Source organism: Rhodnius prolixus, unplaced genomic scaffold, assembly GCF_049639745.1.
Source record: "Rhodnius prolixus isolate KJV_2025 unplaced genomic scaffold, Rpr scaffold_8, whole genome shotgun sequence".
NCBI classification, from domain to species: domain Eukaryota; kingdom Metazoa; phylum Arthropoda; class Insecta; order Hemiptera; family Reduviidae; genus Rhodnius; species Rhodnius prolixus.
The window spans coordinates 34,357,614-34,382,795 of NW_027411593.1; the positions used below are offsets into that span (position 1 = coordinate 34,357,614).

The 25,182-nt window shown below is 32.5% G+C and overlaps 1 protein-coding gene and 1 long non-coding RNA gene across 10 annotated transcripts; one reads left to right on the forward strand and one right to left on the reverse strand.

Annotated features, from left to right (window-relative positions):
* The first annotated feature begins 156 nt into the window (after positions 1-156).
* LOC141451289 (bolA-like protein DDB_G0274169) lies at positions 157-3,034 on the forward strand. Of its 2 annotated transcripts, XM_074122560.1 has the most exons (5): positions 157-186; positions 721-835; positions 910-1,106; positions 1,185-1,253; positions 2,819-3,034. In XM_074122560.1, exons 1-5 carry the CDS (start codon positions 172-174, stop codon positions 2,897-2,899), a joined length of 477 nt encoding a protein of 158 aa, XP_073978661.1. In that variant the 5' UTR covers positions 157-171; the 3' UTR covers positions 2,900-3,034. The 2 variants fall into 2 exon arrangements, with proteins under 2 accessions (XP_073978661.1, XP_073978662.1); XM_074122561.1 differs by lacking the exon at positions 157-186 and having other exon boundaries at positions 703-819.
* On the reverse strand, positions 2,537-19,459 carry LOC141451294 (uncharacterized). 8 transcript variants are annotated; one of them, XR_012456663.1, is made up of 6 exons: positions 19,324-19,459; positions 14,635-14,890; positions 13,018-13,160; positions 11,788-11,907; positions 7,409-7,508; positions 2,537-2,785 (listed from the first exon to the last, which is right to left on the reverse strand). It is a non-coding gene; the product is annotated as an uncharacterized lncRNA (long non-coding RNA). The 8 variants fall into 8 exon arrangements; XR_012456664.1 differs by lacking the exon at positions 2,537-2,785 and adding an exon at positions 3,014-3,506; XR_012456662.1 differs by lacking the exon at positions 2,537-2,785 and adding an exon at positions 3,014-3,592.
* Between the last annotated feature and the right edge of the window lie 5,723 nt (positions 19,460-25,182).

Sequence of the window (25,182 nt, forward strand, 5' to 3'; positions counted from 1 at the left end):
CTGAAAACCAAAGAGTAGGAGTCACACTTCTTTGTAAGAAGAATAATTTTCACATTGAAATGCGGGGTACCTAGTTTTACAGTACCCTTTTATGTACCCAGTTGCCGAGGATGATGATGATAGACGATTGGTGTTGTGAGGGGCAGGTTTCGGGAGCTGATTGATTTTGATATGAAGTTCTGTGAAGTAATTATTTTCATGAAAGTATAGTTTTAATTGAGTGATTCCAATCGTAAGACGTTCCTGTAAAAGTGAACTTTAAAAATATCAATCAATTGCAGGAAGGATCTGGGATATTCCGCGAGAGTAATAGGCCGATATATTTTCGCTAAGTTTTTCAGGGAGAAAAGTTAAAGTAACAGGATTGAAAAATCTAAACTTTTAGCCTGCAACGCTGACTGCAGTTTTTTACTAGGAAGTAGGCTGTAATTGAAATTTATTTTCTAATCATTGCGTTGTTTCATTGCTAACAAATATATCCTGATTATTATCTTGATAATTAAAGAAGCCCCTCTATAGAAAAGAAAATATTGCAACTTTTTCAACTATCTCTATCATAGAAAATTTTGAATGTGAATATGAGTCTCTTGAACCCATAGATTTTAAAAGATGACTGAGTGTAAGTAATTTGATAAACCACTGGAAAAATAGATGTGAAGAGAAAAACAAAAGATTTCTGATTCAAGATGCTTAAAATTTAATGTTAGCTTTTGTCGATAGATTGGGCTTGACTTCTTCGTTAACAAGATTGAAACCTTCTCCTTAGTGAAATTTCTGTTTGACTTGCTGCGATTAATGTTTCTTATTTCATCAAAAAAGGTATTTACCAATCTTTGTAAGTAAATCATGTAATTTTATTATTTTTTTTAGAGTTGCCAACTATAAGTATAAAATCTATATTTTTTTAAGTTACTCCTAAATGGTATACAATAATGAGTGGTAAACCAGTTGAAACGTCTATAAAGAACAAACTTAGTCAACAACTATCACCTAAATACCTTGATGTCATCAATGAGTCTCCACATCACAATGTACCTGCAGGTTCCGAGACACATTTTAAAGTTGTAGTAGTTACGGATCAATTTGAAAACAAACCGTTACTTCAGGTATGTTCAATAACAAATTCTGTAGGGCTAATATTTTATTTTTTTCGAATTACGATTTTTTTATTTTGGTTTGTTTAGAGACATAGAATGGTAAACACCATTTTAAAAGAGGAATTAGAAAATGGAGTCCACGCTCTATCAATTGTGGTGAGTCCCTTACTTTTGTTTCAACGAAACTTATTGTTAATTGGTAATTATATCCATATCGCCTTAAAAATATCTTAAAGATGTAGTTTAAAGTTTTGTCAAAAAAAACTAAAAATAGCAGAAAGACGTTTCTATTACTTTCTTGAAATGGATAGTTTTAGTTTTGGACATCCATTTGTTGTTTACATCGAAATAACTACGAGTTTTTAAACAATATGTACGTGAAATTCGCTCAAAAGTATGAGTTCCGTGCTCATACATATATCCTGACGTGCGTATGGACTTCCCTTGGTGTTCGAAAGTAGTTGAGTGGCATGATATTTTTGTTACAACTACTTATTATTACAAATTTATATTTGTATAGCGCACCAAATGCTGGAAAAAGTACTATTATAATTCAACACATTTTTTTGGTCTAAAATTAGTGTTTCACATCTCAAGTAGCAAAATCGCTTATCCATTTGATGTGCTGCTCCTATTTATAAAATTATAGTCTTCGAGTTATTTAAAGTACAAAATTGGGATCTTGATTTTTTTAAAGAAGCTACTAGCTGGAGATGTTACTATTAACTGGAAATATTGTGGTACCCGGAAATATAGGAATGAACTTCTATTTGTAATAGTTTCCAATTACCGGCCGTTATACTCTTTAGAATTTTTAAATCGTGTTGTTGTACATACAGAGAACCTTTTTTCAGGTTTTTAAACATACGTTATCTGCACTATTAAGAAAACAAAGTTATGATAAATGTGTAGAAATCGATATACGTGAATAGAATCAATTTTGAAATTTTGACATCGCAAAACATGCAAAATCGCTGGAATTTGTATAGCATGAATTATAGTGCTAGAGGTGGCTTACTTTCTAGAGCTGATAGACGCCCATAGACTACATGCACGCAGTAATTGACGTTCCTAGCATCTCCACTACTGTTTACTGTCTCTTAGAAAAATTCGTCTCCACTTGTTACAATAGTCCGTACCCACACATAGTAGCCATTGTTAATTACAATATAAACTCTCTCAGTTATAAAAAATATAAATATAAACGCTTAAAGCTTTTTTTTGTAACACCCACCTGTATATCAAGCTAAGGTTTTTTTTTAAAATTTTTTCCTTAATATGTAAATATGTTCCTTTAAACTGAACTAAATAATTTGATAGGTGTATATAGGCGCTAAGCTTGAAACCTCAATTTCATTTCAAATTTGTGTACATATGTAAAGTTTTGTAAATAAATATTATTATTATTCTAGAGCTGAATTAAATCAGCGGTCGGCCCATAAAAGTGTCAATTTCATCTTTTATTTCAATTTCTTAAAATTAATCTTTGTTACAATTGTACATACATTTTTGCAAATCAATTCATTGTTTCGGCAATTGTTTTTAATGCAATCCATGATTATTATGCACTTTCGGAGTGCTTAGCATAATTGTTTGAGATCCTCGTTTATGGTCAAATGAATTTTGTCCTATGGATGGGGAATTAGGTGTAAACACATTTCGGAGGCTTAATGTAGTTCCTTCATTTCCTATAAAGAAAATAATAAAGATTTTTTTTTCAGGCAAAAACACCTCAACAATGGGAGGAAAGTGATAAGAATGTAGCGCCTAGCCCGAACTGTCGTGGTGGTTTCGGAAAATAAATATGAATAGTTATAGGGATTTAAATTTTTGTTACTGTGTGTTTTTTTTTTATAATTTATTAATAATCTATTTAATTAATAGATGTAATTAGAAGGTTTTGATTTTAAGAAAAATAAATCTTACTAAATATGTAATTTTTGCTTACTATCTTTAATTTTTACATAATAATTCTAATTGATGCCAACATCAAAATGTTTCAGTATCTTATATTCTTGCAAAACCTATTTCTTTAGAATTCTGTTTAACAGATACTAAATGATGTCAATTTTGCAAATAATGGTTTTGTGAGGAAAAGGCTTAGTGGTTAGCGTACTCGATTTCCTCACTGAGATACCTGGTTCGAATCCAACTGCTGGCTCTTAGATTTTCTCTCCCTTTCAGCTCACTTTCTGGCGACGGATAATTTTGTTTCAAAATATTTGTATGTATACAAAGAAAGACAGTAATGTTAGTGGATTTTTATCTCCAAACAAAAATTGCCAGTGAGGTTGTCTCTATACTTATTAAGACATTCTTTAACCGGTCGATGCGTGATGACCATAAACGTATTAGGCTAAGTTCTATGGAAGAAAACTGTCTTGAAAACATGTCTTACACTTTGCAGCTCTGCGAATCAAATAATACACACACTTTAATTTCTCCCAATTTCAAATCAGCATTACCGGAGTCAGCAATAAAAATAGTGTTCTTTACTGCAATACAAAATTTGTATTTATGAAATTTTTGCCACGCTAAAAGCTGATATAATAAACCTGTCATCATTTCAGCAGTGTATAAACAAATTTTAAGGTTGCCAATTATCGACCCAACATTGACTTAGATTAAAATTCGCAGTCTCCAATTTTTATACAATTGATGATTAATTCTTCCGTAAATTGATTTCAAGTATCCCCTCTCACCACTCACTATACACTAAAACATAATGTTTTTCCATTCAGGGTAATTTTAAAAAAGGTTCCAAATTGAAAAGTTGTTTTTGAGTCGCACCACTATTATAAGTTCTGCACGTAAAGAAATTTAAAGAGGTTCTATAAACTTTTAGAACATAAATGAGAATGAATAATAAAATTTTGCGGTTAAAGATTTACATTTTTTAATGAGGTCTGGAGACAACAAAAGATGAATTGTACTACAATTTTAAAACCCATCTTGGCGTATGGAATAGAGCGGTGTGGTTCAACCAAACGCACCAGCCTCCATAAAATTCAATCTCTACAATCTAAAATACTTCGATCTATAGTAAACGCTCCAGTTTATGTCTCTGGACTATATATACTCATCTTGACATGCCTTTCATTACCCAAGTCCCCTAAACCCGATACAGGAAACTCCATCTCAACCTGCAATTACTCGCAAATTCTCTAGCTCAAAGTCTTTCTTCTAGAACTCTTCCTAGCAACTCAACAATACGTCTTAAAAGACAGAGGCCTCGAGATTTTCTCACAAAGACATCATCTCCCCTAAATATTCTAAAGAAAGCTACTCTAAGAGGGTTTAAGGTAAGATATTTTTCACTCCACCAGCTGGTATATCCACATAAAGAGTTGCGGGAGGCACCACAAATAGGTAGAGAAGTGATTTAGCCCTTCCACACAAATTCTCATGCTTAAAGGACAAAAATAAAATCTGTATAAGGTGAATAAGCCATTAAGAGCAAGGAGATTCTTTGCGAGAACATTTACTGGTTATTATTCTTTCCTCACATTTGACCTTTAAACAATTGTTTTTCAGTGGCAGAGTTTTACACTTAGTCTCGCTCATTCTTCTACAGGATCGTTAAGTATTGAAAGAACTTCCACTTATCACTAAGTGTTGGAAATGATTGATTGAAGATAAGAAGTTTTTACTAATGTTTAAAAGTAGTATTTTAGGAAAAGTAAATTTAAAAGAACCACGATTCTCTTTATAAATGTTTTATGTTTCGTTCATCTGGTATAAAAATTTTAAATAAAAGGAAGAAAAATATTCAATAATAACTAAACAAAACACGAACTGTCTTCCAGTTCCAATTTAGTGATTAATTCTTTTTTGAAATTTGGTAAAACATGGTGCATATAATTAAAATCTTTTGGGCGCCACGTTAGCCGAGCGGTTAGAGGCGAGACCTGTGAAGCTAATAAGTATTGTGGTACTGGGTTCGATTCCGGGTCCTAGGCCTTGGATTTTATTTAATGGTTAATAAAAGAAATTTATAGTAAAATATGTTTGCTAATCGCCTCCGTCCACGACACCTAATTGGTAGTTGGGCATAAAGCCCGCCTGAAAAAATAGGCAATTTCTTTACTTTACAACTAAAATTTGGTATTAACTAATAAGTCACCGTAAGTATCTGTTCTGACTAAAGTGAGCTTGTAAAGGCATCTGACTTCACCAAAATTCTGTGACAATCTGCCGGTCTTACTTTCTTCCTGGGACTTCCGTGGAATGCCTGGTAGTTCAGGTAGGATGTATACTATCTCGGACGCACAGGGGGAGAAGTGTCTAGCAACAGAGAGTGTTTATTCCTTCAATTTTCCTAGAAAAGTTGGTTAGTTAAAGGGCAATATCCTTCTAACTTATTTTAAAGGGCCATTTTCGGAATATCTGTGAAGAGCTTATTTAAAGGATTGCAGGGTGTGGTTACCCCTAATTAGAGCTCCTTTCTCTTCGTGGAATTTTTCTGAAAAGCCTGATTCCCTCAACGTGGATGAGACATTTTCAGAACAACAGGAGAGCATTGTGGGAGGAGTGATTGTCCTTAGTGTAGTTATTTCTATTGCTTCGTTCTACGATGGAAAACGTTCTTTACTGTAAAGGAGGCATAACTTTCGACTACCCGCTCCACCTGGGGTTTCTTAGTGAGCCTTGGTAGTTGGAGAGAAATATACTCCGCTCAGGAGTTGGATGGAAATATAATCTACCAAAAATCCTTCTGGGGAAGAATGGTATGTTTATATACAAAAGTAAAGTAATGCCTACTTTTTAAGGCGGGCTTTACATCCAATTACTAAATTATTTCGTAGCTAACATACTTCACTACAAATACTACAAACATTAAATAAAATACAAGGCCTACACCGAAATTAGAACCCAATACCACATACTTCTTTCACAGCAATTATGGGCTCAATTGAAAAGGAATATGTAACTGATATTTAATGAAATCTTTAACCTGTTTCGATATTTACAATATGAAAAAAAAGAAAATGAAAACCAAAATATCTCCTTAAAATATGCTTAGTTCCCTAAGTTTTTGCCATGATCGAAAGAATTAGAAAATTTATTCGATGTTTTAGATGGCAATTAAAGTGTCACTACAGCCTAACCAGACAAAATAACTATGCTTCCCTACTTTTAACAATCGCTGCACATGAATGTGGAAGAAAATTTTGAAACCTAACAGATTATAAACAACAGCTTTGATGGATAAAATCTATTGTATTATTCGGCAATACGTATCTAAACGAATTAACAAGAACCATAAACGATAAATCAGAAGCGAAAAGTTGAGATGGTACTCCATTGAGGAGACAGAACATGTAATTTCTACGAAAAGCATTAATAGAAAATCTGACATTGATTTGAGTCCTTTCTCTTGAAATTTTGAAAGATTTTTATTATTTCTTTGAGCAAACCTTTGTTATTCAACATTTTGTAGTTTTTAAAAGAATTTTCTTAACTATAAGAAAGGCTTTGAGACAACGATAAATCTACATTAAATTTTAATTAGGATGTTGATTATTGTTGACGTTTCTGCAAGAAACTTGAATTAAGAATTTTTGATTACACGATGCATAGAAACAGTCAAGTATTTTCAAAGCTTCTAGGAAGTCTAGGCACGTTTTATTTTATTCTTTTTCTCAAAAACCGTCTCTTGGGTAAAGTTATTTTCTAAGGTCTCTTTGGGCAGTGGTAGAAATGATGATGCGGTAAGAGTATCCAATGAATTTCTAAAATGTTTACAATGTCGATGGACTCACACACACATACACCTTACACATAAACACATACACGTGTAGGGTGAGACTAAAAGAGGTTTGTTACCACCGGGGGATGGTTATAGTAAAGCGCAGCAAGCCTAGAGTGGAGGCAGCAGTGAGTGGCACCGCCTCTCAGAGACCCACCCCCAGAAGAGAGCCGGGGCTCAGTCGATATCAGCTTCCACAGTCAAGTACCACATCTCTGTTGAGACGGTCTCTTAGATATAGAGGAGAGCTACCAAGCAACTGTAAATACAACCATCTTCCCCTTTAGCCAGGTATATGCAACTGCTACTTCCTCGTTATTTACTTAATCTTTAACTAACCTTCATAGTATCTTGGTTATTCCACAGTAATTTTTCTACCATTTTAAATTAAAAAACACTTAACAAAGCTATTAAAATGTTATTACTTTCCAAAGATAAATTTAATTTTATTACTTCCTGTTCAATTTATAATTAAGATTTTTTGTCAATTAAATTTTTGATTTTTTTTTTGCACATCCTAAATTACAATTATGCAAAAGTTTTGAAAAATCCCTTTACTTACAGGCTTCATGCATGTCACTGTTGTTGCATGTTGTTATTCCAGTTTTCTTTAAAACATTATAGGCAATGGAATTCATCTAAATAATAAATCACCTCTCCGACTACAATACAATAAAAAGAAATGGTAAATTATAAAGAAAATATATACATATATTAAGTCAAATTTGTTGATTCCGCCGTTAAAATTAGGATATAAACATTCTTGAATGCACAACACAAAGAAGTTTTCAAATTTCAAAAGCAAAATAGTTACTACTGGGTTTGTAAAAAATAAAGTACAAGTTTTCTCAATTTTTTTTTTTTACAAATATTTGACGAGAATAACATTTAGATTGACTTTATACCCCAAGCAGAACATGGATTAATAGTTTCTCCCACAGTTTCATTTGTAGGAGCTATGAACGTTGTAACCAGCAGTGGTAGGTGCTGGATTTTTTGGGAATCAGGAGCCCACTATAGAATATCTTTGGCCATAGTAACATTAACATCGTCCTGGGGTAAATGTTCAGTACATTATATAAGTTAATAAATATTCCCATCACCAAGTGGTATTGCGTAGAATAGTACACATAACAAATACAGAATATTCTATTTTAGTCTGAGAAAATGAGACATTTATAACATTGAATCAAGTGTAAATTGGGTGTTTTAGAACCCAGTGATTCAATCCATTACGAACATATAGTTGCTACGCATCAAAACTGTATGAATTTATGTATACCTTCAAGGAAGCAAGGAAAGCGGACTAGTCTCTTCTTCAGAAACTGGCGCATCTATGGGGGACCCCATTCCTACATTCGGCCGAAAAACTTAGTTCTACAGAGTTAGATGATGAGTACAACTCATGGGTTTAACTCAAGCCCACCATAACAAACACCCATCGCTCAATAGAAACATATAATAAACACAGTTTATTTCGTACATCTAGGGCGTATTAAAAATCTGTGATTTTTTTTTGGCACCTGAGTTCGAGGGCTAAAAACTCCAATGATTCCGTGATTACTCCCTTAGTATTTGTAAATTTGTTTACCGCATAACCCGTGTGAAGTGAAGGGAAGATGGTGTCTTTTTTTATGAAGTCACAAGTATCTGCTTGTATAGTTCCGTCAAAAGTACTGAATTTAGATAGAGGAATCCCGGATCATATTTAATTTCCTCCATCGTAATCCCTCTCAAAAAATTTAGAGAACAAAAACAGCTGCCCGAGTGGAAACAGAGCTTATTCCCTAAAATTCATTAATTTCAGAAGCATCGTCTTGGCAGAATATAGCCTTATTCAGTATATATGTATATATTCTTGGCAGTATATATGATTATTCATAATGATCGCTCAGATCTTTTAAATAGCTAACACAAAGAGTTGAGTTAGAAATGTTGGGATCAAGAAAAAGAATCCCACTGACTTTCACTGCAACATTTCTCGTATGAATGCAGATAAATACCTTAATATAAATAACTAAATAACTTAATGTTATAAATTTTGTTCAGCATAAAATAGTTGTTGTATCGTAAAGTATTAATACTAAGTTTATTAAGCATTTAAAACGTCAGTATAAAATATGTTGTGCAAAAAATCCAAATACTAGGTATATTCCTTTCATTTTTTTTAATTTCAGTCTGATAAATCTGAAAATAAATCTCAAATTAAGGAAAATTCAAAATATATGAAAGACGTACATCCTGATGAACATTCTAACTTACAAATTTCCTTCAAACTAAGAATTTTACTAAAAGATATTTGTCTCTATTACTACGCAGGTTCTCCTTATTAATCAACATTTTTATAGGAATCTTGATGTCCCGACTTATCTCAGAACTATAAAAGATAAATTAAAAAATATATTTTCACAAGAAATTTCAAACCGAGTTGATATCCTAAATGCTATAAATTAACGGATAAGTTTAAAGAACCTAATTATATAGGTACAAAATGTCAGATAACTAGAATAGTTAATTATAAAAACGAACTTTCAGACAACTGATTTGTCTTCAATCTTTAAATTATGAAGAAATGTTTGATATAAAAATTTTGCAGCATTACTTCTCTGAAACTAACTATTTAGAGCCTAAAGCACCCACAAAGCTACCAATAAACTACTATTGCAACATAACTTATATTCATAATACAAATCTAGACTTGGCTTTGAGCAACTGAAAATTCACAGTATAGCATTTCCAAAAAATTACAAAAGAGTACAAGCGTAAATTCTTTAATCGTCAACCTGTTCCGACCAAATATACTGAACCTAACTCCTCCCCACCCAAACAGTTCGTCTTAAGATGAATTTGCGTTCCCTGTACAAGTGCAAAAAGCTGCGAAAGCGCCATTTTTGGTGTATTCATGAACGTTCAAGCATCGTTTAATCGTAGAGCAAATAATTCGAAATGTTTTTTTTAAGCGAAAATGCATTTGAATGCTGATATGTAGATAAGAAAATGCTGCTTTTTTTATCGATCACTTAGGAATTTATAGAACTTTTTTTTTGGTTCTGGCGGGTTGGTAAGGTGACATCACCGGACACTGAACTGCAGAAGCCCTATAGAAAAATAATCTAACGACAGCACGCTTGAATTGAACATGGAACAAGTGCTCATTAAAGATGTAAGGGACGTCGAAGTTTTGAAGAGAAAATTAAATTGAATATGGTGAAGGCTAAATTAAACGATTTATATATTTAATTAGCTTACCTGCTTATTTAATCTCCCTCTCTAACAAAAATAATTCATTTAACTAATTATTTTAGTCGAATAGTGTCGAAATGATTTTAAATTAATAATTTTAATTAATGGCTCCTTTCCAGCAAATGTACATAATTTTTAAAGGATCCTTCAATAAAAGTTCCCAGTGGTTTGAATTACGTAAACCACAGGTAGAGGAAGTCTGTAATTGTTTCACACCAAAAGTTTACTTTTTGGTCAAAAATATAATTAGGAGTTCTGGGAGAATTGCGACTTTAGACCCACTAGTAGACTGCAATTGCAGCATAATGCATAATTTGGCCGAACAAGGAGAGCGTAAAGATTTACCGATGTTGAAGTTCAATAAGGAATATATATTTCCAACTACAGGATTTTAAAATATATTTTGGAGCTAACATGTTAAATGTTCTTCGAAGATAAAATAGCTGATTCACAAGTATAAAAGTGATGAAAAAGAAAAATTAAAAAGAATTTTGCACAGCTGTTAATATTGAACTAGTAAGTGCAATAATAAAGTAATGTATACATAAGAAAGGATATCACCAGCAATGCGGCAATGCTTACGTCCTGAAGTCGGCGCCAGGGTGTCGGCCCCTGGTAGTCACCCTCTGCCATCGCCGGCCTAACCCAATACTGTCTTCCATTCCCTCTTCTATTCAAGCAGACCTGGAGTCGCCTTCATAAAATCTTTCTCCCTAAGTTCCCTCCCTAAAACCATCTAAAACAGGAACCTTGGCAACAGACGTCTGCTTGCAGCAATTCACCGAACCATTTTACTAGCCCATCAGCAAAACTATGAGGGCTCTAGTTTTGGCACCAAAACTAACCTTTGCTATCATGTTCACATAATTCCAAAAGCAAAATGCTATTATTTATTTTTGCAACCTAGATTTTCTTTTATCGAATTGAAACTGTTATTTCATATTTCGACCTTTGTCACTTCACAGTAATTTCATTGCTGCCAAGAAGCATCTTTTACACATTGTTCATGCTAGTATTCAAATGCCCTACTTTATTAACTATAATTTAACCTTAGTGACATCTAGTCGCCCATATATTATATTATGTTTGCTAAACAGGCGCCCTTCAGATTTATTGTTTACCCTTTGACGTAATTAGATTAAACAACTTTTTCGTTCATAGAAATTCACTATGTAAACACCCAGCATCATTTATTCAGCAGTTCTATGAATACTTAATTAATCCTCAGTTTCATTATTATTTTGCTGCACTGGTACATTGCTATAACTCTTGATAATTATGCTAGTAATTAATTTGGTAAATAAATGAACTAGGCGTAATTAGATTTAATTAATTTTCATTTATGATTAAAGTAGAGGACTCTGCCTCTACTCTGTCCATCTACAAAGCAGTACTACCGCAACATTCAGTTCGTTCCTTTAGCTTATACAACATCGGTGTGTATATGCTCACAGCTTATAGTTACCAAATGATTACAATTTATTTAACAAATTTTGAATTTTATTAAAATTCAGTTGATCAAAACTGATCAGATCGTGAGACCTGACTTATTACTCGTACATTCAGATAATTGTAGACCAGAAGCAGTACTATATAATTTTTGCCGCACAATAAAAGACAAAAGAGATCGTGTATAAAAAAAAAATATACAAAAAACAAGAATTCCAAAAAAAAAAAAATGAAAATTCAAAAACTCACCATGTCTATTTTGTTAAGCCGTTCTTCCAGATGATTAATCTGTACTTTGTTCTCTCATGGCATTTTAGGATCGGTTTGCTGCGGTTACGCTTTCTCGAGAATCGCCAAAAATAAATTTTACTGTGAAAAAGTTTCAAATAAAAGTGTTGAGCGTTTACATGAGAAAATCAAAGCAAAAAAAGTAGGAGAATTTTGTCAAAAGTAGCAAAAAAATTGAAAAATCGCGCTCTCAATTTGAAAAATCTGCATCAGTTACAGTGATGAAGCAGATGTGGGATATTATGATGGAGCTACCTAAGATTTTACGTTTTAGAGATAATATAACCCACCAAAAACACACTATCTCCTTACAAATCATTAAATAAAAAGATTTTTTTCGCATTAGAGGACTACAAATCTCAATACTCATCCACTTTAAGATAACGTACAAATGTAACAAGTGTAAAAGATGACTAAGTGATCTTTAAAGCGTCAGACAACACTGTTCAAGCACTTCATTATTCAATATAAACATCCAACAGTTAATACCACAATTATGTCCCTAATGAGGCAATATTTTATTACATTCAAGTTAACCTCCTGATAAATTAACTATACCAATAAATCAAAATAAATTAGACATTGATGTTTTAGACTTCTTTCAAAACTATTTATTTTTTATGAATGAAATATGTCTCTACCCTCATTGCAGCTATGTACTGAACATGAATTTTTACTAAATGATATATATTTCCGAAAGCTTTGTATAAAAAATACATACGTTTTATTCCAATCCTATATTCTCTTACTACAGCCATTATTCAATCTGAACGAGATCAATTCAGATTTATATCCTCTTTATCAAATTACCTTTTATCCTCAAGTTTATACAAGTTATGGGTGTTTCCAACTCGTAAGAATTTTATAGAAGAAACCTTATTTATAGATGACAGATATGCCGTTGACATTATTGAAGACGTTGCTTGTTACTATCAGGATTTTTCCTTTTACGTGTTTCAACAACATAACTTATGGATCTCCTTCATTTCGCACTTTATTAATAAATTTCACTTTCTTTAATTCCTTTCAAGCTTTTCTCTAAATTTGCGAAATCTGTGCAAACATCGCAGCTATTATGGGTGTATTAAGATAATGTGTTTGTTGTGTAGAGTGCGGTCATTGATTTTCGAGAATTCTATGCTTAACGCCAAAACAAATACAGTAAAATCAACACTTAATACACTGGATTACCTGCACAGCCACGTACACTTCGCAGCGTTTTGAGAAAAGAATTTTTAAAAAAAGCCAAAGAGACTGTTCTGATGTAGCATTTCCCGACACTTGAGGGACATATCCGTACCATAACATTTGGAAAGCAGAGAAAGGCCTTTGACCTACACGAAACAAAACAGAGATTAAAACACAAAATAAGCAAAAGAAATACTACAAATAAAGAAAACTCTAAATTTGCGAAATCTGTGCAAACATCGCAGCTATTATGGGTGTATTAAGATAATGTGTTTGTTGTGTAGAGTCCTGTCATTGATTTTCGAGAATTCTATGCTTAAAGTTATGCATGTTTTTGAAGTAATAAATTGTCTAGGTTGAAAGTAAATCCGAATGAATTATTAGGAATATTGAGTAAAAGATAAAAAAAAGAAGAAGTCCTTTTTAGTCTAATTATCTCATTCTTTTTTTTAATTGCATCGCTGTTAAAGTATTTAATGCAAACAAGTTGATAGGAATAATACTAAGGTTCAGTAGTAAAGCCACAATTGTTTTCAATCGCAATATTACTTCGAGAGTTTAACATCTGAAGCAGAAATTTGAGAACTCGCTTAAATACAAAATATATATCTTTTTTATTCATAAGGAAATACAAAGAATCGAATTTATCAACATTAACAGGTTTTCTCCCTTTTGTATGTTTAAAATATCACCATTTAACCTTTAAGTGGAAAAGGTCTGAACAGAATAGTTAACACATCAAAAAGAAGTGTTAACATCTTGTCTAATAGCTAGGGAGGACTGCCATACTTTCTATTTAAATTTTCTGTGTTGTCAACAGATAAATAAGAAAAAAAAAGAATAGTTTATTATTAGACTGATTTTCTTATTCTTATTTTAATTGCATCACTGTAAAAGTAACTACTGCAATCAAGTTAATAGGAATAATAATAAGGTTTACAATTCGTCTTTTTTTGTACTAGAAAATTGTGCTAGCGTCCATACCAGAGTTGAAGCAAATGTTCCGAATCAAGCTCATTTTCTGAAACTTGACATATCACAAAACTTGGTCTTGTAAAGTTAACAACAGTAAATAAATTTTATCTATTGAGATAAAGTTGATCTTTATTAAAAAAAAAAAAAAAATTAAAGGTACGCTGGTAAAACAGAAAATAAAAGTGACATATTGACAGGGTAATATTTTATAGTGATGAAAGGAATTGGGCAGCCGGTGCAGCATGAGGAGAAAGTGGCCCCTAGTGACCAGTTAAAACGGTCCCATGATGAGAATGAGTGCTGGCCAATAACAAGTGGCATATTTAGAAGGGCAGCCAAAAGTGATAGCATTTCGAAGCACTACCCCCACGGTCTCATGGTTACAATCCTATCAACAGAGTGCACACAAAAATAAAAAGCACTGTTATGTACTGTCTGTTATGTACTGTCAGCACACTTCACGTCATATACTCTGGCACCTATCTCTTTCTATTTATTCAACATTGTATCAAGCAATTTTATTTACAAAGCAATTTATAAATAGTTTCATTAAACGAAGGAACTGTTAATTTTTCTTAAAATCTGTCAATTTGTGAATTGGTGGGTGCTTGGACTTAAAAAATATTCTATTGTAATTATAAGTACCTTTGCACTGTGAACATATCCATAATACGTTGAGAATCAACTTTTATATAACTGTCCTATTGTACGGTTTTAATTTAATTTTTCTGAAGGATTTCCTCGCTGTGAATCAGGTTTTCGATCGCCTGTGTTACTTAGAATTGCTTATTAATCTCAAGAATTACCAGATATTGACTAATTTCCAACTCCATCCTCACTGAATTAGCTTCATTTTTGATTCATTAAAGAACTAGTTCAAGAAGGATTTCCACTCTTCTTCCTAAACAAAACAAAAAATCTGTTGTGAATGAATAACTCTCATCCGATTGATGTAATATACATATATTTAATAAAGACTTATGTACAAGCGTAGGGAATGTACTTAATGGTCGAGGAAGACTTTTTGAAGGTAACTGTAAATTGTAAAGCCTCTTCACTTGCTCACACAAATCTTGCACCTTTAGCCTTTCTCGGCATTGGGGACCTTGGACTTATTAAACTCTGTTAAAATACTTATTTTAATCATAAACTTAATATATAACTACTTCTTTAATATTTAGGTGAAGATGCGATGGCCCACTTCGTGGCCAATATCCAACCCTCACTGAGCGAAATCTCCCACCATGATACTCCGCAGCATCACGGCACTCCGCACCGACCTCCACACCAGCAGCCGCCCAAGCACCATCATCATCATCACCATACCAACAATCTAGTTAGTTGAACAATTTTTAATATTATCAGTACTATTGCGTTTTTCATGGAAACTTAGTTTTTGTTTTTTTATTAATAGTTTAATATTATTTTGGGATAATATTCAAAATCTTCAATGATAAGTTGGTCTTAATACAGGAAAAATGCACTTTTATATTTAATATGCAAAAATTTATTAAAACTGCCTGGAAGGCAATTTTTATAAGGGTTGCCGTATAAGGATTGCAAAATTTAATAAGACGTAATATACTGGTATGAAGATAAAACCTTTTTAGTGTCCTATTGAATCCATCTTTATTCTATCAAACATCTTTATGAACGTATAAAGTAACAACCAACCCCAGTTGACGCCAAGGCAGAAACTGATGAAGAAATATTTCTCTTGCGGATGGAGCAAACAAGCAAATATTTTCTAAGTCTGCAGAAAACTCACATATAACTGTTGACCTGAAATAATTAGTATGTCTGCTCTTAAGGACTAGTACTTTAAAAATAATTTTTTAAAACAATAGTTGTCTCTGAAACAATTACCAGAGTATTTATTTTTAGTTTTTATTGAGATAATAATGCCTGAACATTTACTATGAATATGTAACAATTTTTTAAAATCTGGGAAATAAGTAGGTAAGCTGTATTCATGACAGATTGTTCAGATTGTCAGGAGGATGACAGAGGTGTTCTGTGTTATCGGTACTTCTAGATCAGCGTTTAGTTACCAGCAGTATCGCTAAAAGGTACGCCACATGCCTTGCCTAGTAACGTTTCAATATGCAGACGTGCTAGCTGGATATACGTCTATCTCACATGCTAAAACTAAGTAACTGTCCTCGTACCTAAAAGCTGTAACAACCATAAGTGAGATATACCCTTGGGGCAGCTGCCAGTCTTTGCCATGGGTTCTTGTGAATGGATTCACACTGTACATCAGCTTAAATGTAAGCAGACCTCACAAATGGCAGGCACAATACTTGAAAAGACGTCCGTCAAGTTGGTATGACCACCACCGAGTTTTTTAACCAAATTTTGCACATTGTGCCTGGCATTTACGAAGTTTAAAAGATATCTCTTCGACCACTATCATAGTAACGGAAGTAAAGAAAGAAACCTCTATTACCTAGATAGTGTAAAACGTCCCACTTTATTCTTGATTTCGAGATAAGTAAAATTTTAAACTCGGTTGGGCATATTTTCGTAATAAAAATTTAAAAACTCATCAGAAGGATCAATGTACTTATTATGTAGATGACATAAAGTATTCATTATGCAACCGTTTGAAATAATTTAACTCAATATTTGTAGATGTTATTCCATTCTCTTTACATTTAAAATGGCACAGTTAATAGTAGTCTGTGCATAACATCAATATAACGGGAGGCTAATTTGTCAAATTCGATACATAAATAAATATAGCTTAAAAGTATATCATTTTCATCAGCGCCCCACATTCTAGATGCCAGCAGTGTTATGATATCGCGTTTGGGAGTGATAAACTACATCCTTTGTAATTAAGAAAATACCTCCCAGTATCTTTCCTATTATTTATTACTCATCTCATTAAAAGTGCTTTCATGTTAGTGTATGGTACCGCGACGTAAATTTTAGATCTCCAAGGTACAAAAATTGTGAGGCGATTAGCAAATAAAATGCAGTTAAAACGAAAATAGATAATACTCTTGTGACCACAAAATATTCTTGTTACTTTAAAAAATAAAGTTTGGAAAAGTAATTTTTTTTTACCTCTCGCAGCATTTTTTAAACTACAAAGCGATAACCCAATTCTAAAAACAAATTTTCCTTTTTTTTTAATTCTCTGATCAATGGCTTTTTTAGCTTTTAATTTCTGTCAGTCCAATGAAATAAATCTTTATTTGTAGTCTTCAATAAAAACAATTTCTCTATTTAAACTATGCCGAATGTTGTTGTCCAGGCTGCGGCAAAACATCAGATGGTCATCATCATTGACTTTCTAAAGTATTGTTACAGATAAATTAACTTTTTGAATTTCATATATATTCAGCGGCAAGTGTGCGCGCTGAATGCAATTGAAGTTCTGAAAACTGTACCAGTGAATTTGAACCCAACGTTTCTAGATTAACTTCTAATCTGTATTGATAATTATCTTACTCCACCAGACATATAATTCATTTGGATTGTTAGATTAAAGCTGGAAGAGACCAATTAATGCTACAGCTAGTGTACATCATAGTAACCTGGCAGCAGTAGCTTCGGTTTAATTTACTTTTGACAATTAATCAGCTGTGTCAGTTGCTGGTATAATGAGCAGGCTACTTCACTCCTCTTCTTTCCCATGCTACTTATCTGACACGTTAATAATAGCGAGCGGTTAACAAAGTTATGGAGGCAAGCAAGAGCATGCTCGGGATATTAATGCACCAAGTTCATACAACCAACTACTTCAGTTTGTGCCAAGAATTTTCTTTTCCACAAATGATCTTTTCCAGATAAATAAGGTTTTAATTTTTTGTCTGCCAAGAAAACCGCATTTATTTCTAAATAAGTTATTTTTATCGGTACTTTTCCGTTAGCCGGGCGCAAGCGAAAAACAGTATTGGGTAAAACTGTTTTCTTTACAATTCATTAATATTTTTTTATAGTTGAACTTGTTTTGCTTACTATTAATTAATATTTGTTTATAGTTGAACGTTTTCGACTTTTTTCCGTCGACTTGGCTCGCGTTTGGTTCACAATTGGCGACATTTGCGCCCGGCTAACGGAAAAGTACCTTTTTACCTATTTAAACATAAATATCATAAACAATAAAATAAGCAATGTTGAAATTGTACTAATTTGGTTTCCAGGTAATCTACTAACAGAGGATAAAATAATATTCTGTTTTATAGATAATATCACAATCATGATACTCCTATACTGTTTAAGCAATTATCTAGAAAGATACACATCTAGTTTATCCCGAGTTAAAAAGAAGTTGGGATTTTTTTTTTCAGTTTCCAGTGATCCTGCACTGAACTAAAGATGCATTAATTAACAAATAAAGTCAAGACTATTAAGATGAAAAAAGGCGAATTCATTAGAGGCCTTAACCCGCAGTATAACTAGCACTAATTTATAGTTGTCCTAAACTGCGAATTCGTGTTATCTTTCTAAAGAGTCACTTCTCGCAACACTTATGGTAGCACACAAATAAGATAAGGAAATTTTTAGTAGATTTTGCTATGTATGTGAACATCGTGCAATGAATTTTATACTCGCAAGATCACTTACTTTCTAAATAGAATTTTTCAATTAAACGTTATGGTGTCCAATCAAATGTAACGTGGCTATCAACTTTTCCAAAAAAAAATCGATAGATTAAACACAGTATACAAGTTGATTTTGCTCGGAACCTTTGAATGAAAACGTTTGACTTTTTGCCTAGAAAGATTATTATAGAAAGTTTTGAAAATGAACTAATTTTGGCAGGTATTTTTGAAATTCTTATTCGTGCCTTGCCACAAACTAAGTCTATAGGAACCATGAAATCATGATCTCTGACAGAAAGACAATACTTCGCTTGCAACATTGAGCAGCAGTGTATTAAGGAAGAGAGAGAAATGTAATAACAGTTGAAATAGCAGAACAGATACATCCAAGTGAAAGAGGAAGCCATTCCCTTCCTTCTCGATAAAAGTGGAGTTTTGCAGCACCACAAATCCTTAGTTCAAGAGAGTAAGTAGAGTTCACTTCACAAAATAAAGTTCGCTTTACATTGTGGGACAGCCCTAGAGAGTCTTATCTCTCTGTTATTTGTCTGTAGCCGCAATATAAAACCTTCTAAGTATTCTATGGCAAGAAGTAATCTCTAAACTTTGTACTTTTCCTTTATCAATCTACCATTAACGTTTGAATTTTAAATAATTCTAATCTTTCGAAAGCAGTAATGCTCGAGCTTACTCAAGGATGCGCAAAACGTTTGGTTTCGTTTAGCAATAGGGGTTACTGTGAAAACTCAAAAATATTCTTTCAAACTTTTTGTCTTACCTTTTCTAATCGATACTTTTGCTTTAGTCTGGTTATAAATATACACTAAATTCTCTTTACATGAACATGTGACATAGTGTTTCTTCTATTCAAGACTCACTCTCGTTTACTCGCTACACACAATCATTTAAATGAACTAAAACAAGAAAAGGAGTGGAAAAATGGAATCCAAAAACTGTTAAAATATAACCTTTACTCTCAGACATGCCGTCTGCCAGTTCACATAAAGAAAACAGACCATACTTCCTACACTGACACTGTACTTGACTTCGGACTTCACTGGCACAAACTTTTACTGAAATCCAAACTTACCAACGCCCACAAACATCAACAAACATTACAAATAACCCGCTACGCTCCTCACATATGATCGAATTAAAACTGTCCGGTAGGACAGTTGTATAAGGGTTGATCGTCAGTATGTCTTACAAATAATCCGCTATTGAAATTTGATCAACTGATCAAAAATTATCTTTTGTACGAGTTAATCATTTAATAATAAATTAAGAAAAATTAAATGTTCAAATTAAAAAGTTCAAACTCCTCATCCCGTTCTTCGCTCAGCCTTTAACTCTTCTAGATATTCCCAGAAATTCACTGAGAAGGTACTAGCCACGCGATTTACATATCGATGGAAGTCAGTTATTAACTCATTCATTGGGGATAATGGAAACTCCACTCCACCCCTCCGGATCACACTCATCATCTTATTTGCTGAATAAAATAATTGCACCTGCATTTGTAAAAGTCAACTAAGTTTTTTATTTATTTATTTTTATTATAGAAAATAATCATTCGTAACGTACAAAATACATTCGCCAAGTTGGTAGAGAGCCGGGGGTACATTACTAATTCCTCTCTAGGGTAATTCTTGCATATAGCATCATTTCACCACCGACACACTAAATATTATCTTACTCCCTCACAATACGCCCTCTTTATAACTGAATAACATTAAATCTTCATTTTGTAAAATTTAACTTCCGTTCTTTTGCAGATAAAGTTTACGACCAACTTTAGATGAGATATTATACAGTACAAGTTAAGGTAGAAAAACCCAGAGATAACGTGTTGCTTGTCAAGTCTGCAATGACAATCATAACTCATGAGTTTTAGAGCACCCTCGTATGAACCTTCATATATTTAGGCGGTAGAGTACTTAAAACTGACAACTTTAAACACACCTATGATATGTGCTACCTTATTATTGTAGTCTGGAATGGATAAGAAGGGACCTAAAGCTTTTTCCTTTTAAATATTCCATCAAGCCAAGAATATAAAACCAAAATGCAACGCCATTTAAGAACAATTTACACACAAACTTTTTATAACATTATATTTCACCCATACAGTTAACATAATGGAGTCTACTGGAATTAGGAAGATGTGGCTTTCAGTCAAAAAGTCAATATACTCGCCTACTTTTATCTACTTTTTTTTAATTTTAGGCGTGTGAATATCTGAGCTTATTGGCGTCCGGTGCTTTTTCAACGCACTGTCAGCCTCTGGACCATGTTCTGTAGTTACAGACAACAGTGGCCACTACCGGATAACTACGGGTGAAAAAAAACGCCAAATGTAATTTGCGTACGATCATAGCAGAATACTAATTTCAGTGGCTTATCTTCCACATTCTCGATTAAAGTCAATCTGAACTTTGTTTGTAAAAGCATAGTCTTACTCAAAATTTAGATAGAAACACTCAGTTTGTTGTAAAAAAAACAAAAACAAAACCAAAGTCAACACCAAATAATAAAATACCTCACCGTTGTCCTATTTTATTACAAGTTTCCTTTTTCCTAAAAGATAAACTTCAGGAAAACCTACCTCTTGATTTACAGCTTCTTTAGAGGCTAGTAAATCTATCGTGTGAATAATTTGCTAGAAAAGGTATTTTGTCAGGACTTCTTCAGGAAGGATAGTGCATCATAAATCCTTTGCTCATCTTACTGTAATATCTACACGACCACCTTCTCTTACTAGTTGAATAAGAGAATGTAAAACTTTGTGAATGTAAGAAAAGTAAATATTTTGCTGTTGACTGACTAATAATGCATCTTGTCAAACAAGTCACAAAAGTTTTCCTTATTTCTCGTTCAGCTTTCAATTTTCAGCAGCGCCTAATACAATATCACAAGCAGGAAACTTAAATTTGACTTAAGAACCTTGTTACCCTCATTCTTCGATCATTAACCCACTCAAGGACACACAGTTATTACAGGATACGTAGATAAATATTATTTCTTCTAGTGACTTTCTTGAAGATACTTGAATCTGCCATTTGTAGTCATGTGCAAAGTAGCCTTCGTTTAGATCAGTAGGGATGAAGACCAATCTATTGTAAACAATTTGCATGGAAACCTTTTGCCTTCAGTCGTTTCTCTAAATAGCAGATTAAGGGACACTTTCAAACGATGCGTTGTCATTCCAAGATCGTCATTTTAAAAATACTGAAAAATAGTTGCTATCCAAAAGGAGCGCAATTTCTTGAAAAGAGGTACCTTCTTCTTACGTTCCGACAATTCTCATTCTTTCAACGTCAGTCAACTGCGCGTAACAACAAACACTGACTGCTTAGAATTCTTGACAAAGGTTGATACTTACTTTCGTACAATTATAGAAAAGATTACTATTTTATTGCATAAAACCTTCACATAAACTTTATAACATGGCTTCTGTTAATTAACTTCTTATGTAATCATAGTAGATTTTTATCCCAATAAAAATTATGTAATAATTATGTCCTTTGGTAAATGTGTTATTAAGTTTCATTGCTGCATTCGTGGATCAATAAGAACTTGAATATTAAAAGGCACCATTTTAATCATTTGCTAATAGTAATTATTTTTAATCATTTCTCGTTTTACAAACCATGAGGAAAAACTACATTTAACTTCATAAATTCATAGAGCCCTTTATTTCTGGTTGAATTTTAATTAATTTTAATTACAATTTATTTATTTATAAAATAAACAGATTTATAAAATTTACTAATACCATGGTTACAGTTACCAGAATTTTTTCAAATTAAGCTCTCGTCAGGAGAACAAAAGGCGCCACGATGTAAAAACACACTGAACTAAATTTTTAATGCTTTTTATATCTGAACAGTTAAAAAAAACCAGGTGAAAACATCTGTTTATTATTGCTGTCTCTAAAACAGGTTCTAAGATTCAATATTTTACAAAGGAATTAAAAATATTGATGTATGAACAATTATAGGTAATATTTGTTATTTTTCAAGAATATATGAAAACATTGTCACTAAATTTAGCATTGTAAAATTTTAATGTTCTTGTTTTAGTTACCTAAAATATTTCATAAATAAGGTTCATTGGAAACGAATTTAATGACAGTTTCTTCACGCAAATGTGCATACAGAAAGTTGTAATTTTGTAAATCCTAAGTGTAATTAAAAAAATAAGTAACTCTTTACTTATCAGTCAATTCCCTTAATCATTCATTGAAAGTCATTATTTAGGCAGTACACATTTCTAAACAAAGAAGAATGGCTAAAGAAATTAGTGACATAAAAGAAGATGAAGTTAAATTTTTGTCCAACATAAGGGCTTGGAAGGAGATGTTCCATCAACTTGTAAGGAGTCAAATTGAAAAACAGAAAAACGATAAAAACATCAAAAAATAAATGAGTTTTAAAATTTTACTGCATTCTATATAAATATTGGAATAAAGATTGATTTCTAAAGTTTAACCCTGTTTATTATTATTATTATTACGATGATGATGATGATTATTATTATTATTAATAATAATATTATTTACTTATTCTGGTAGATCTTACATAAAACTAAAAATATGGGAGATTTTAGTATTAGATCCTGGTTTACTTCATTAAATAAGTGTTAACTGATTCCAATGTAGATCAGTGCAGGCACTGTGACTGGTTTTACTGTCCTTCACAATTAGCATCATCATCCAACTCGGGAAGCATGTTATCATTCAAATATCTCTAAAATGGTGTATGGAAAAAGTTATGCCAGAAAGCATCTCTATTCCGAGGGCAGTGACCTTTGGGGGGAAATTTATCCTTTTGGTTATGTGCAGATCCATAGCAACAACCACCAAATGGTGGGTGGCTAAAGCATATAGGGCGTACCTACCAGTGAAACCCGGACGTCACAAGTATATCATTCAAGATATTTCTTATATGCCCTAGCCTCCCAAATTTCCTTTATTCAGTTATAATTCTGCTCTTCCATGGTCATTATCACTTTTAGTTTAATGGTTGTTCTATTAGAAATAAATAAACCAAGTGTTATTTTCCTACCAACGCGAGATTTGAAGTAAATTTTGTAAATAATTTTTAATCTTATAGTAACAATTAAAATTATTAGATAACGTTAAACCTTAATTTCCAAGGACTGAATGGTTTTAATGCTAAATCAGTTGCGATCTAAAATATCTTCTACAGTTTTATTTAGTGGTCAGTGTTTGATCAAGAGTTTTAATCTTGGTCCATTTCAGATATTTTGTTTAGTTAAAATTGCCAACTTTAGCGAAAGACAAAGTTGAATAACCAAATATGTTCTGCTAGCTATCTCAACTTTTCTGCTTAAGAGCACAAGACCTTTGCGATGAAACTCTTCCCCCATTACTTGAGATACTTCTCAAATTTATATCACATCAAGTAAAATAATGAATATTTTATTAAAACTTCAATTTCGATAGTAATATGTACATACGTTTCTCATTTATAGGAGCCATCCACTGACAAAGGTCAATTGTGAGAGAAAATTGTCGGCACCAGAGATTTTATATTTGTCTGTTGTCATTTAATGTCCCCGACAATGATGATTTTCTTACTGATGAAAAGCTATTAAACTTTCTGATTGATGAAAACTTTATATTGTGATTCTATTGATAGTTTTTCTGGTTATCAAAACTGAATTTATGTTGTACCAGTTCTTATACATGAAAAGTTATGTTTACGACCTTATCAACCAAAGTTCCAAAAGTATAGGTTTTTATCTAGGCTGTAAGTAGTAAATGTGTCGTAAAGTTAGTTTCACAAATATACCTCCGTTTATTTAACAGTAGGACCTTTTAAGGCCTGTTTTTCTTGCTCAGTAACCTCATGTGTTGTGAGATCGAATCCTTTTATTAAGATAAAAACTTTCTACCCCTAAAGTTTTAATTTTCCAGAGATTTTATGGTACCATTACTTCTTTTAATGTTTATGTTGAACAATTCTGTTCGTACTAATTTGATATATCTTATCCATTCATTGGTAAATTGGAATACTTTACTTATCTAAGCATTATGAGGAATGATCTAGAAAGTTTTAAACATTGGAACACAAGACTTAATGGTCTTTCTAACACGACACCACAGGCACGCCACTACTGAACTAAACTTTGAACAACATAGAATTTTAATTCTCTACAGATATATTTATAGGCGATTACTTTAGAATTCAATCTGCAATGTTCAGAATTGTTTAACTGCTACAAAATGTTAATTTAAGAGAAAGGGCAATCCCCTTGGATGCCTCTTAGAAATTCTAAATGCAAAAATTTGTGTCTTGCTCTATCTTTATTTTTATTATGTTAGAGCATATGTTCCAAGCTGTCTGAGTGCTACATGTAAATGTATAAACTAACATTTGCTCTATTTCATCTGCCCAAGGTTACTGGAATACTTGGATAAAGACACAAGTAATAATCGAACACTTCACAAACTTTTTCTAGACTTCATGATTGACTCTCACAACAAATAATGAAGTCAAAAGTAATACAGTCATGCATCAGTGAAGAACATTATGGTGATGAGATTTAGGTGTTCAATCAAGCATGTAATTCTATAGAACCTAATATTTCCCTCTGACAAATGATCAATTTA